At 43.1% G+C, this 14,838-nt stretch overlaps 1 protein-coding gene across 1 annotated transcript in view; it reads right to left on the bottom strand.

The window, feature by feature from the left end:
• The window catches only part of FAM13A (family with sequence similarity 13 member A), a gene marked incomplete at its 3' end in the record, with an annotated part of 151,329 nt that overhangs the window by 28,844 nt on the left and 107,647 nt on the right, over positions 1-14,838 (bottom strand). The window contains exons 9-13 of the mRNA XM_081022232.1: positions 11,392-11,451; positions 10,428-10,607; positions 7,339-7,525; positions 4,872-4,948; positions 3,962-4,004 (exon numbers count right to left, since the gene is read on the bottom strand). Of these exons, the coding sequence (XP_080878358.1) occupies positions 3,962-4,004; positions 4,872-4,948; positions 7,339-7,525; positions 10,428-10,607; positions 11,392-11,451 (547 nt within the window). The remainder of the gene's footprint in view (positions 1-3,961; positions 4,005-4,871; positions 4,949-7,338; positions 7,526-10,427; positions 10,608-11,391; positions 11,452-14,838) is intronic.

The raw sequence follows: 14,838 nt of genomic DNA, 5'->3' as shown, positions 1-14,838 counted from the left end.
GCACTCCCCCCTCAAATCCCACTTATAACTTTATAAACCTTTATTATATCCTCCACAATCCTATTTATTTTCTAAAGTAAAATCCCCAAACTCTTTGATCCTATGGAAGGCATTACTTCCTGATCCCCCCCCCTTTTGCTGTTTCCTGCACCCTTTCTTGGTCTACAGTATTCTTTTATTGCAATGGGAGGCAAGAACTGTATACAGTATTCCATATACAGGCACAGCACAGATTTATATAAAGGCATCACAATACTGGGAAACATCTATTTTCATTCCTTTTCCCATATAAAGAGCCTAGGGCCTGGGGCTCAGTGGCCAATAGGGCAGAGAGACATGATCATCAGCACCTTTAGACACAAGTAAGGAGTGTAGAGGTTGCATTCTGTGACCACCAGCAGACCGGCAGCCCAGACTCCAAGGTCCAACTATGGAAATTTACAAGTCCTGGCTGCCCATTGCCCTCATCTGAAGGTAGGGTGGGCAGAGAAAAGGAAAGGAGCCTGTTCTGCTCTGAATAACGTTGTTTGTTATCAGAGGTATGTTCCTAAGCCCCCCTAAGCAACAGGCTTAGAAGGGCTGTGGAATGCAAAAACTACTCTGAAAGAATGCAAACATTTTCTTGACCCTGTAATACCTGGATAATGCGATCTCTGGGCAAATGCTATGCCTTTTCCTGAGATGAAAATACTTACCGAATTTTAGATTCTGTATAAGCCAATTTTTAAAAACAAGTTCAGTGCCCCATTTTTTAAGGGAACAAACATGTTTTGTTTTGAGAGTTCTGTGTCGAAGCCCTTGAATTCAGGTGCGCTAACGTAAAAGTTCTGGTGGGAACTTTTATATTGTAATTTTAGGTTGTGAGGATAAGGTAGGAGGAGGGAACTTTCTACACTGCGCTGAGATCTCAGTCCGAGAAATAGTGACTTCTGAAAGGTCATCCAGTGAACTTTACGGACGCGTGAGGTTTTATTCCCAGCCTTAGCCCAACAGATAAGCCACACTGGATTAGTAGCTAGTTTCCCAATAACCCTGAAAATAAACGCCAATATCTGTTGCTCTCTGCTGCTAGTCCAGTACTCTTGGGAAGCCCCTCAACTGGACTGTTTGAAAAGCAGAGTGGTTACAAAAGTCGTGCCATGGTTGGGCCCCTCATCTAGAACTGCACTGCATGGCTGATGATGATCCTGAAAAACTTACAATGTGCTTACTCATTTAGCAATGCACTTTCTCAGGGTCGCTAAAGCAAAGGCGACCCCTGGGCAGCCATTGACATTTATATCTTTGAAACTGTTTACTTAGGGTTAAGGTTCGTCCAAGAACATGGAGCTGAGCTGCATTTGTTTTGCCCTCTTTGCCTGGTATGAGACACGATGGCATAACCCCCTCCTGATTGCACCATGGCAGCAGCTGGACTCGGAAAATTACACACAGGCACTCTGTGGCACAGGCCGTATTTAGGGGAAGGGATGGGGAGAAAGAGCAGCAAGGCATCAGGTACCAATTTTACTTCTCGTGTTGCACAACCTGGTGAAGGACAGACAGTCCCTGGCACTCTGTGAGCTTATCCTCATACTGGGTGGGTAGACAGAGAAGCTGAACAACACTAGCTAGTCCTGTTCCTATCATAATGAAGCAGAAGGACCACTGTGCTCTTGCCCCGCTTGTGGACTTCAAAGAGGCATCTGGGTTGCTGCAGTGAGAACAGAGTGCTGGGCTAAGCAAGCCCCTTGTTCTGATCTAGTGAAGTTCTTAAGCTCTGACTTTCAGGGTTCTACGGGAAAACCGAAGCATTGATGCTTTTGAATTATGGTGTTGGAGGAGACCCTTGAGAGTCCCATGGACTGCAAGAAGAGCAAACCTCTCCATTCTTAAGGAAATCAGCCCTGAGCGCTTATTGGAAGGACAGGTCGTGAAGCTGAGGCTCCAATACTTTGGCCACCTCATGAGAAGAGAAGACCCTGATGTTGGGAAAGATGGAGGGCACAAGGAGAAGGGGACGACAGAGGACAAGATGGTTGGACAGTGTTCTTGAAGCTACCAGCATGAGTTTGACCAAACTACGGGAGGCAGTGGAAGACAGGAGTGCCTGGCGTGCTCTGGTCCATGGGTTCATGAAGAGTCGGACACAACTAAACAACTAAACAACAACCACAACAGGAAAACCACAATTCTGCTGAAGCACAGACTGGTATTCAATTCTACTCCTTCTTAGAGTAGGGCCACTGAAGCGAACAGACATTTCAGTGGGTCTACTTTGAGTAGGGCTTAGTTGAATACAAGCCAGGGGGCCAGATTCAACTAATGGTGTTCTGCTAGTGGAAGCCAGCACAGACACACTTTTGCTAAAAAAACCCCAACAACCGTCCTCGAATAGTTAGAACGTGGTGTTGAGAACGCCAAGGTTGCAGGCCCAACCAGCAAGACTAGTGGTCACAGATGATGGGAGCTGTTGTCCACAATAGAGGCCGCCATATTGGCTGCTCTTCTTCTTAACCATGGTTTAGCATTGCATGTGACTGTGGCCACTACGTCATGTTGCCCATGGTCGCAGATAATGTTAAACCTGGATAGAGGCAGCATGGGAAAACTGGACAAGAACAGAAGGGATAATGTGAGCCTGCATCTTTCAGCTCAGTTGGTTAGAATGTGGTGCTGATAATGCCAAGGTTGCAGGTTTGATCCCCGAGGGGAAAGCTGCATATTCCTGCATTGTAGGGGGTTGGACTAGATTATGATTCTTTGATTCCAAGCCATTCTGGAAGATTGGGAGAATAAATAGAATTCAGCATGGCAGTGAAACAGGGGACAATCTCCTCAGAATGGTTCTGAATTCCACCCAGAGAATCTAGCTTTCTGAAAATATCAGCGTATTCTTTTTTTTCTAAAGTGAAGCATCTAATCCTCAGACTACAAAAGTGAGCCTGGCAAAATGACTAAACCCAGAGAAGATCCCGCACGGACTAGAGGGCAGATCTGCAGAAGTCTGCACGATTCCTTGCCCCTCTCCATGGGCTTGTAAAGTTATGTAGAACAATTCACGCTAATTTGCATAATTTATGCCAGACACAGAATATGGGTTATGTTGGCACCGAACGCTTTTTCATTCTCTTTAAGCACTGGGAACATCCAGCTGTAATTCTCTTCCTCATTACACTGAACCGAACGTGCAATTTTCCTTGAACAAGGACGAAAGTTTACTAACCCTATTCAAAAACCACCCATGTCCCCTTGCTTTCTAGGCAGAAATACAAGCCTACAAGAAAGGAGCGATCACAATAAGAAAGGCGAAACGGAACCGACAGGGAACAAAGAGTTCTCGTGAACGTGCGGCTGCCCTCTCTTAATTCCTAAACCCCAAAGGGAAGGAACAGATTTTCAATTCTGGGGAAGAAAGTATTAAGGAGGGGAGGGCAAAATCCTCCAGGATTAGGGGGGAAAACATATAGGAAAAAACATCCACTTCATAGAAGCGAAGCAAGGAACACAAATTGCTCTCACACCACTGTGAGCTAATGGGTCACATGGAGCATCTGACAAGGTGCTTTATGAAACTCCACAACAAACCAGGATGCTAACTTTCCTAACCAAGTAGCATGGCAAAGAAATGAAGCATTTGTAAAGCACCAAGTCCGTGTTGCAAACCTCACCACTGCCAATAGCTGATATAAGGACCTAACAACACATTACGTTTACTTAAGCATATATATTCTGCCCTTCTGGTGCAAGAGCACCACTCTCAGGGCAGCTTACAACATTTTAAGCTGCAATTTTACAAAAACAGCAATATGTATAGTAGTGAGCCAATGAGACAGGATAAGCAATTTTATACAGAAGCTTCATCAGCAAGTAATCCAAACTGGGATTCATGGTTAAAGCTCCTTCTTCACTAACCAAGAGCCGTGTTTTGGTTTTTTGGGGCCAAAGGATCAAATACGTCACAACAAATAAACACACTAACCTGAGGATGCCTTAACAAGTCGCTGTCACTTTCATTGTCTTTGCTGCAAAAGAGAAGAAATAGTTTGGCTCAAAAGTGTATCATAACGAAAGCTAGCAACAAGCTCAGCATTTTAAACAATGGCCTGGTTCACATTTCACATTAAACTATAATTAAAAACAAACCATAGTTTAAATGTGGATGAGCAGCATGATCACTTTGCTTTTCTCCAATTCCCGTTGTGCTGTGGACAAAACTGGCCAGAGACTCATTTGATGTGTTGTCCAAGCCTGGGCTTGTGCCTTGCTGTACTCCTAAAAATCCCCACGGTTGGTAATGAAGGTTTGTTCCTGGCTTATTGCTCAAGGTTTGCTTGGGAAAAACAAACCATGAGCCTAGATTTGGATAACTAAAGAAGTTAAGACTCTAGTTTCTTTCCTGGCGACTCATGAGCAGCAAGATCAGAGAAGGAGCAGAGCAAGTACTTCACAGCGGTGTGCGCTGTGCATACTTTGTATTCACATGAAACCATAGTTTGTTTTTAACTATGGTTTTGTGCAATGTGTGAATGAGTTCAATGACCATTACCACTATCGCTACACATTTAAAAGGATGACTGAAAATATTTTGAGGTTCGGTACTTTAAAAACTAACTCATCCTCTTTAAAACTTACAAAACCAAGACATCTACTCTTTAAAGACCTGAATGGAAAATATGAATGATCAACCAGCAAGGTAATACATAATAAAGGCAAGTTCAAATCCATAAAATGCTGCAGAATTCTGCAGGCAATTTTAAAATCTCTATGTTCAAGAAAAGATGAACTACAGGGCTCTCAAAGTGGTTGTGTGCAACTAGTTTCAAAGTATAAGGAGATTCTCTAGTGTTGGGATTCACTGAAATCTTGGGCCAGAGTAATTTCCAAGTTACCTGTCTTCAGAAAACACTTCCATGTCATCTGGTCCTGTTTTGTCCACTGGTCTCAAGGAACCAAAAGTTTCCATTGCCTGTAAAACATCAAATATTAAGAAAACTGCTATGGATCATCCATTTTTAAAGTGGTAGCTGAAAGCATCTTTCATGCAATAATGAGCTTAGCATACACAACTCTTTGATATAAGTAGCAAAACACCAATTACTATGAAGCTTCTTCCATGGGAAGGTTTGGGAGATGCAATTAATGGGAAAGCAAAAGATGAAATCAGATATAAATAGCTACTTATGACTTCAAAGCCACAGTCTTCACTCACGATACTTCACCTTTCCAAACAGTCCCTTCTGCACAGGTCTCACTACAACAAACAGGCCACATTCAAACCATCACATCTCAACCTGTTAAGGTGAGATACACAGAGACCTTTTGCTTCCACATGCAGCCCTTTGGCTCCTCCCATTGCTGTGAGCCTCAATTAAGCCAGGAAATCTCCTAATTAACCCCCAGTTTCCTGTTTCATTTGAACTGGGTACAAAGGCTTCTTGTTGTGTGTTGTCTTAATAAACCAAGCTGTGATCTTTCAAACTGGACTACTGTCTCCCCATGGGGGCCCCATTTCTGGGTCATTCTCACCCCACTTTTTTTTCTTCCTTGCAAAACTAGCCACTCATTCCATACCTCTCATAAGCACCCTGACTTGGTTGTCTCTTTGATTGTATAAGTACTATTGCATCCCCCTCTTTTTCCTTCCCATGTCCCTTTCTGGGGACACCTCCAGACACCCTTTTCTGTTAATTTGTCCTCATGATGCTATCGGGGCAGTCACACATGTTCTTGCTTTCAACACTCTTTGCACCTGCAGATGTTTTGGGGTGATCACACACCGCTTGATTCCAATCCGTGCATACCCTGTAACTTGCTGCTGAAATCCCATTCTGGTTTATTTCTCCCCACAACCCACTCTTTCATTGTGCTATTCCCCCTCTGGACAGCAATAATGTGGTAGCATCAGGGAAGCATCTCATAACAAACTAAAACAGAATAAACCCAGCACTGATGCAATATTATTATGCAAAGAACATGTTGCAGAAGACACCTGCGATACAACACCAGTCTGGGAAGACCCTAGGCCTTTGCACCAGGTGAGTGAACAAGTCTTTTCTTTGAAATAATCACGAGTCACATCTGAAATATTTGCAAGCTACATGATTTCAGGGCATGGTCCAAAGGCCCATGCCTTAACTTGCTGTAGCTAAGCATTTTTGGGTCTGGTTGGTGCCTGGATGATCTGGGAACCACATGAACACCATGGCAGAAGCTACAAATGAAAGAAAATGATTTTTTTTTAAGCTCTACAATTCCAGTTTGGCAGCCCTAAAACCATTCATTGCCTTGCCTTTGCTTGCTCATTTATCCAAAGGCATAAGAAAGGCAACTGGAATTATGTATACATTTGCTTAAAAAGTAAGAAGCATTTCAAGATCCAAGCAGAACACCTTGTGCAAATCATAGCTGTGTAAGTGAGGGTTTTGGCAATGTAGCCGAAGAGAACCAGAGAAAAAAGTTTGCCATAACTCCAAAACTACAACATATCAAGCATTCAAAAATTGGTGGGCTTCCACACATTACACTGCCTATGGTTTCTATAGGATACAGGGCACAGCTGATGCCTGAATCTGCAGACAGAGGAGCCAGTCTTGTGTTGGCAATGTTCACACCTTGTCACTATGGACAGCCACCTTCCACTGCAAAGGTCAAAGAAGGATTTTCTAGCAAGCTGTGGCAGAGAAGCAACAAGCCGCAAAGAGCTTAATAATCCTGCCTTGTGATCACCCTCCAGCCTCTTCTCCGACGCCTGCTATTTGCCAACGTATGCCGAGGCAATCAATAGTATTCTTGAATCAAATGTCACAGATACCTATATTTATCATGTTTCCAGCTCAAAAGGATCTGAAGTTATGGTGTGTGGGGTAGTCAAAACAATGGACTCATTCACATGCCAAGATAAAAAAAAAACCTCCTTGTGTGTGGTATGGCCTTATGAATAGAAACTCAAGAATCTGCCTTATGCTGGACCACTTGTCCATTTAGCTATGTATCTTCTACACTGATTGACAGCAGCTCTCTAGGATTTCAGACAGGAGCCCTGCTTGGGGAGGGGCCAGGGATAAACCTGGGACTTTCTGAATGCAAAGCAGCTGCTTTAGCACTGTGGTCTTCCCCTAACATTTCAGGGGCTGGTTGGCCACACCTGGGAAACCCAGCCAGATGGGCAGGGTATTATTTATTTATTTATTTTCTTCAACCATGCACCCAAGTTGCTTCCTCAGCTGTCTGCATTCCTCCTTTCCTCTTCCTCCACCCATTACCCAGAATAGCAAGGGCTCAATAACAATTCAAAGTTTGCAGCCATTTCATAAGAAAGAGGGAAACAGCAGGAGTGACGTTAACAGCTCTGCTTACCAGAGGACTGTCCTGGTTGTCATTAAGCTCAGAAAGTTTGGTGCTGGATTTCTGTCGCTTTGGTTTACTCCTTTCTCCGATATATCCGGAGCTGGCCTCTTGCAGTTTTTCTACTTCTTGAGCAGTTAGCATACACTCTTCAATGCTGCCAAATCCAGAAGGAATATTCTCCTTATTGATCACCTCCCTGAAGAAAGACATTGCAGGGTTACCAATCTGCTTCAGATGTTCTTAGAATATGCAGGAATTACGGGAAAATTTAAAGAGCCAAGGAAGGGGAAGTCGGGAAGTCAATGAATATGTATGATTACAATGGTGGATATTTAATGATGGAAATGTATACTTGAAATTTATCAATAAAAATATTTTTTTTAAAGACCAATCTGCCTCAGAGTGTTCATGAAAGCACACCAAGGTGTTGCCCTGAATTTGCACAGCTCTGGAAAAATTTCTGCGCTCTAGGCTTGTTTATAAGTTTCCCAAGTCTTCACTAAATGACATTTGCCCGTAGGTAGTGACAAGTCTATCTCTAGTGGCCCCAGAGGATGGGTTTGAAGGCACATGGCATAGTAACCCACCTGAAGCTAAGCAGATCTGACCCTGGTCAGTGCCTTGATGGGAAACTTACTTGAGCTCCAGAGAGTAAGATATACATGAAAATACGAACAGTAAAAATAAATAAAAATAAATTAATAGTAAAATTAGTAAACTTCCTTGGGGTAGATCAATGAGAAGGGCAAACAAGTCTGCCCTATAATTGCCAATGAAAGTGAAATCCATTGCAACAAACACAGTACATGCTGGCCCGTATTAATTTCTTTAATGTTCTGGTCCAGACCACCTTGACTAAGAGGAATGGATGGAAAATAAAACTTCAGAATTTGGAGAAGCTCCCATCTCCCCCACTTTTTAAAAATTGCTCTATTCAAGTAACTGTACACCTGGTATCCAGATTTACATTATTTTACCATAATTTTCTGCAAAGCAAAAAACAAGGGATTTGTTTTATTGGAATTTCCTTTACAAGCCTGTTTCCAATTTGTACGGATTATTACTTTGAAACATAATCTATTACATAATCAGATGCAATATATATCCACACATTAAACATGCAATTCAGCTACAATATTCATTAAAAACTTAGCCGCAAATCTTCTTGGTTTTTAATTGCTGGGACCTCCGCCCTCCAATAAAAAAGAAGTAGGTAAACTGGACCAATTCTATGCCTGTCAGTTATTTCATAGGACAAAATGTTTCGTGCCTATTAGCAATTAAAAGTGCATTAGTTTTCCGTAAATGGGAAAGCAGACTTGGAACACAGACAGGCCAGCAGGTGTTTCTGCCGAACTGTATGTATGTTCAAGAAGTGAGTATAACCACATTGCTTCAGTCTCACGTCTGACCAGGAGAAACAGCAGAAGAAAGGCCAAAGAAAGCACCCTAACGTAGACTTCTTCTCTTAGGTAGGGATGAGAGAAGAATCGGAAAACTGTAGAGTTGGAAGGGACCCTGAGGATCATCTAGTCCAACCCCTTGCAATGCAGGGATAAGCAGCTGTCCCATACGGGGATCAAACCTGCAACCTTGGCATTATCAGCACCACGCTCTTAACCAACTGAGCTGAAAGATGCAGGTTCACATTTTCCCCTTCTGTCCAGTTTTCCCACCAGGTTTAACATTATCTGCGATCACTGGCAATGTTACCTAGTGGCCAGAGTCACATGCAATGCTAAACCATGGTTAAGAAGAAGAGCAGCCAATATCGCAGCCTCTAGTTATTGTGGACGACAGCTCCCATCATCTGTGACCATTAGACTTGCTGGCTGGGGCTGACAGGAGTCCATCCCCCTCTGGAGGACATCATGATGGTTTTCCTAGTGGTTTAACATTACATGTGAACTGGACCAATGTCTACATAGGGCCTGATGTAGCAGACGCAACTATCCCCACAGCTAAGGGATTAGGAGAACTCTGCATGGCTCTTTTTTCTCCCTGCCAATCCTTTTTGGGGCTCACCAGGACGCAGCTTGATGTCTGCAGTGTTAGCACATCAGCCTAGACTGAATGATGGCTGGCTCTGAAGAAGCGAGAAAGGAGTTCAATCAATCTATCTATCAATCTCTCTGGGAGCCTGCATATTCACTTGGTCTTGGCTTATGGTGTCGTGTAAACTAGGTTGGTATGTTGTTGCTGAACAGAAAGGATAGAAGTTTATCTGGGAATCTATCATGCCCAATTTGTACAGAGGTTTTTCATCAATGTATTTCCTGATCATGATTCCAAGTACCCCAAAGCAGGGCTTCTTGCTTACTACCCAACATTCTAAACCTGAACATCTCAACGTGGTGCCACTTCTGACGTTCTGCTTAAGGTCTGTGGTCAATCTTGCGAAGAGTTCACAAAAGCAAAAGAATAAGCTCTGCAGAAATTCTGGCTTTCTACAGTTCACCACAATGGATTTTTAATTTTTTTTTTTTTTTTAAAAGGCCATGCTATAAACGGATCAATTTTCAGATGCCGCTCAGCTAAGGTTTCCTTCATAAGTTTATAGTCGGTTGGTGTGCAAATGAAAGGACTTGAGAGGCTGGAAGACACGCAAAAAGGCAGATCTGCAATTCAATAGGAAGGCTGCACAGAGGTTGGGGGGGACGACACGCAACCGCAGTGCTATATGCCGCTAAACACGTACGCCTGTACACTAGCCCATCTCTGACCTACTTACTTGAGAAGCATCTCAGCATGGCTACTAGTACAGGGAGAAACATTAAGACACTCTTGTTTTGCAAGAGGGCTTACATTTTGGGTTCACCTTTATAAAAGGAAACGTTTTGGTGGTGGTGGTTTTCCATTAATTTTTTACTTGCGGAAATTGATGCTACATTTCTCCCAAAAACGTAAAGGGAGGGGGGTGGAAATGTTTCCATCAGCTATGCACTGTGACAGCAACAAGGCAGAACATCACTTTTAATGCTCTTTGAAGCTGCTCTCTATCACGGCAGTTCCCTGACCCATCTAAACCAATACTGTGTACTAGTACACGCTACAGATTTCAGGCTGAACACATAGAGAGGCAGAAATTGCAATCGTACATATCTCTGTTCCTTCGGGCTTCATCCTGTTCTTTATGATGCCTCCGTCGCTGCCGGGCAGACACGTTTGAGGACGTGGATGATGTTCCCGACTCAGATTCTTCAGAGCTTTGACCGCCGGATCCATGAACGTCAAAAAGATGTTGCTCGACTGCTGACCGGATTGTCTTTTCTAAGTATCTGTAAAACCAAGAAACAAATATGCAAGAAAGCAAAGGAATGTTAAGAATGATGGAGCTACAAAAACGAGGGTAAAATCTCACGTGTAGATTTATCAAGAAGAACCTCTTCTAGCAGAACTTAGAAGGAAAAATTCTGCTACTGCAATCCAGGGCATAGCCTGAAGGCATATGAGGCAGCAAACTTTGTTGAAGTAGCAAACACTACAAACACTATGTGCAAGGAAGGGTGCATATTTGAGATTTCTGTAACAGCTAAGGCATATATACATTGCTTTAAGTGATCCTAAGAATGCAGCCTTGCTCAAGTACACAATCCTGCTGGATTGATTTTACCCTAAACTGAGGGATAGGAATACATTACATTTGGTCTAGAATTCTTTACCAGAAGCCTTGCAACCCAGCAGGCAGGAGGTAGTCCACCAGAAATTTATTAGTGGTCCATCAGTAGACCACTCTGCCCAACCTTGCACAAAATTCTTCCAAAGCACAGGAAGACCCACAAAATGTTTTAATCAAAGTGTCTCAAATGACATTACTGTATAGAATCACGGAATCGTAGCGTTGGAAGGGACCCTGAGGATCATCCAGTCCGGCCCCCTCAAATGTAAGGATGTCAACTAAAGCATCTGTGACAGATGGCCATATCTACAGGACAACAGCCTGAGCTAGCAAACTTTATCAAGGATACTTTCCTTGAGCGTTTGCGGAGTCAACAAAACACACGCGCACACATATAACAAGAACAATTCAAAACCAAAGAAGACATAAAAGCAGACACTTACTCTCCAGTAGGAGGGAGGCTGCTGTTGCTGGTGCTGCTGCTGACTTGCGACACGTGAGCACTGCATGAAAGGAATTCAAAAGTTATATGCAAGTCTCAAAGAACATTAAGAAAAGCTGCTTAGAGAACCCCAGAGCTTTGCTTGAATTCTGAATGATCTGTTTAATGAATTAAAAAGGCCTCCCAAAATATAAGCACACCTTGGATCAGTTTCATGCATACATGCATGTAACTTCAATTTCTGTTCAATTGATGTCAGATGAAAAAGTCAACTGACTTCAGCGAAAGGCATCATAATTTTCTTTTCAACAAATTGTGGACTAGTAACATTTGGCAAATTATTTGCGAAGATGCCTTATTATTGTGTGAAGAAAGAGAAGTGTATGCTTAGTTGCCAGGTTCTTCCAGTTTTATAAGACTATCCTTACGAGAAGCAACACATTATGCAAGAAATAAGGTGAGAATCGTCTGTTATTGTCAGCTGTGCATTTGAACTTACACTGTTTTATTTAAAGTAAGTCCCCCCCCCCAAAGAACATTTTTCTTTTAAAAAAACAAAATGCATCATATGATTAATCTGAACGATAATATAAAACTGATCAAACAAAACAAAATCAGTTCTTTAAAATTCAGAGCATCTCAAGTCCACACAATATATTTGGGAGAAGAAAGATCTTTTGACAAAAGGAGTCCTGTTTGCTACAAAACAATTTCATCTTTGACCTGGTTCTTTTGACTTCAAAAAGATGTGTCGTCTTAGATACTTAATTCCCACCCCCCAATTTTACCTGTCAATTCATTAATCCTAGGTATTACTAGAGACATCATATACCTGTGGTGACAACTCACACGTGTAAGTTACCACTTGGAATTTCATTAATCAAATGATGGAACATGTAAATGCAAATCAACTCTCAGACTGCAAACTCCTAAGCAGCAATGATTCAGCCACTATTTCTGACCAATCTGCCGTGATAAGAGTAGGTTAGAAACAACACGCAAACAAATTTCAGAGCCTCTCACAAATTTAACACACAGCTTATAACACAATATGCACCTCTCAAAAATGATCAGCACAAAAAGAAGCAGACTGGCTTTTTGAAAAGAACACGCATTTAACTTAAAGCAGCTAAGCAGATTTGCGATGGCAGATGCATCTGCTGTGTGTTCTTCTTGTGAATACAGCCATACCTTAGTTTCCAAACAGCTTAGTTCTCAAACGTTTTGGCTCCCGAATGCCAAAACCCGGAAGGGAGTATTCCGGTTTGCGAACGTTCTTTGGAACCCAAATGTTCGACATGGCTTCCAATTGAGTGCAGGAAGCTCCCACAGCCAACTGGAAGCCGCGCCTTGGTTTTTGAGTGTTTTTGGAAATCGAAACAGACTTTTGGAACGGATTCTGTTTGAGAACCAAGGTACGACTGTATTGCACAGTGAAAAATGGGGAGATCAATTGGCAAACTACGTAATTGGGATGAAACACGTGCCCACCACTTGTTTACAGACATGTCCTCCCTTGCCTTCCTGCTTTGCACAGAAGGCACCTGTGATTGTGTGATCAATGCACCTGTTGACCCGTGGCTTCAAGCAGCTGAGAGACCCTCCATGTATGGAAGGAGTATACCAGGTGCTAGGGGTAAACAGCAGGAGAGAGCTGCTGCCCTTATGCTTGCTTTGCAAGTTTCACAGAAATGCCTTTCTGCCCAAGAAGGCTGAACTAGGTGAATGGCAACTCTTTCGTTCCTAACGCAGATTCAGTCTCCTTGCACTGCTTCTTATCATGTGCCAATGTGGCAGGAGCACTGGTGTGTTTTGTGGTAAGTTTTCCTATACACCCTATTTGCTTAGGGTGATTTGTATTGGGAGAAACTTCGGTCTGCACTGGGAAATTTTCTGAAGCGTTATTATTATTATTATTATTATTATTATTATTATTATTATTATTTTACTATTACTATTATTATTATTACGACTACCACCATTAATTCACTGCCTCCTAAACAACAGCACATTTTTAATAATGTGTGTAAATGCCTTGAGACAAAGGCATTTGAATACATTATTAAAAACGCTTAAAAGCACAAAAGCAAAACAAAAACATTTAAGACAAGACTAAAACCATAACTGGTAGACATACATTGTAAAAAATTATGCACCTGTTCCAGCTCGAAAGGAATGCTACTCCACCCCACAGTAAAATCCCTACTGTGAGTTACTGCAGACCTGGCTTCTGAGATCTTTGGGGCTTGCAGGAGAAATTCTCCTGCAGACTTCGGTGATCTACTGTGTAGATCTACTGGATAAGGCAGTCTCTCAGGTAACCTGGTCCTGAGCTGTACAGGGCTTTCTATATTAGCATCAACACCCTGAACGTGGCTCAGCAGTACAAGAGCAGCTGACACAAATCCCACAAGCAGGGTGCTATGTGCTGTCTGTCGGTAGTTTGTCTCCACAAGTTTGTCCCCACAACCTAGCTGCTGGGTTTTGCATGAGCTGCAGCCTCTGGCGAAGGGTCACCTTGCATGGAGCACACTGCAGTAATTCGACTGTGAGGTTATCACTGCATGGGCAACTGTGCCCTAGAGAGGGGTCTAATTTAGCAAGTTTATATTAACAGACATCACTAAACGGAGCTAAAAACTGTGAAACTGCGTAGCCTACCCAATACAGTGGTACCTCGGGTTACATACGCTTCAGGTTACATACACTTCAGGTTACAGACTCCGCTAACCCAGAAATAGTGCTTCAGGTTAAGAACTTTGCTTCAGGATGAGAACAGAAATCGTGCTCCAGCGGTGCGGCAGCAGTAGGAGGCCCCATTAGCTAAAGTGGTGCTTCAGGTTAAGAACAGTTTCAGGTTAAGAACGGACCTCTGGAACGAATTAAGTACTTAACCCGAGGTACCACTGTACTTATTTGCAATTGGCATCCGTTCATTGTTCCTAATGGACTTACAACGTTGGACGTTTTCTGTGGAAAAATAAGGCACTGGGAAAATTTTCTGCCTCGTGTCACTGGCCTGAAAGCAGCCACATGCCCAATTTACCAGATACAACAATGCACATGATTTCCCTAGACGTAAGTGATGCCACGTAGGACAATACTGAATGGGACACCTGTGTCCCTGAAGGACCAGCTGTGCAGCCTGGGAGTCATTTTGGACTCCCAGCTGTCCATGGAGGCGCAGGTCAATTCTGTGTCCAGGGCAGCTGTCTACCGGCTCCATCTGGTATGCAGGTTGAGACCCTACCTGCCCGCCGACTTGTCTCGCCAGAGTGGCGCATGCTCTAGTTATCTCCCGCTTGGACTACTGCAATGACCTCTCCGTGGGGCTACCTATCATCGTCAAAGTTTGGTCTTCCCAGGAAGTGAAAACACAGCCTGATGCGGGGCCTTGTCTTCGGAGCAGCTCTCTGAACTGGGAGGCAAGGTCAGGTCTGAGACGTGC

The sequence above is a fragment of the Podarcis pityusensis genome (assembly GCF_964106645.2).
Source record: "Podarcis pityusensis genome assembly, chromosome: 9".
Classification (NCBI taxonomy): domain Eukaryota; kingdom Metazoa; phylum Chordata; class Lepidosauria; order Squamata; family Lacertidae; genus Podarcis; species Podarcis pityusensis.
This window is presented reverse-complemented; position numbering and strand designations above follow the sequence as displayed.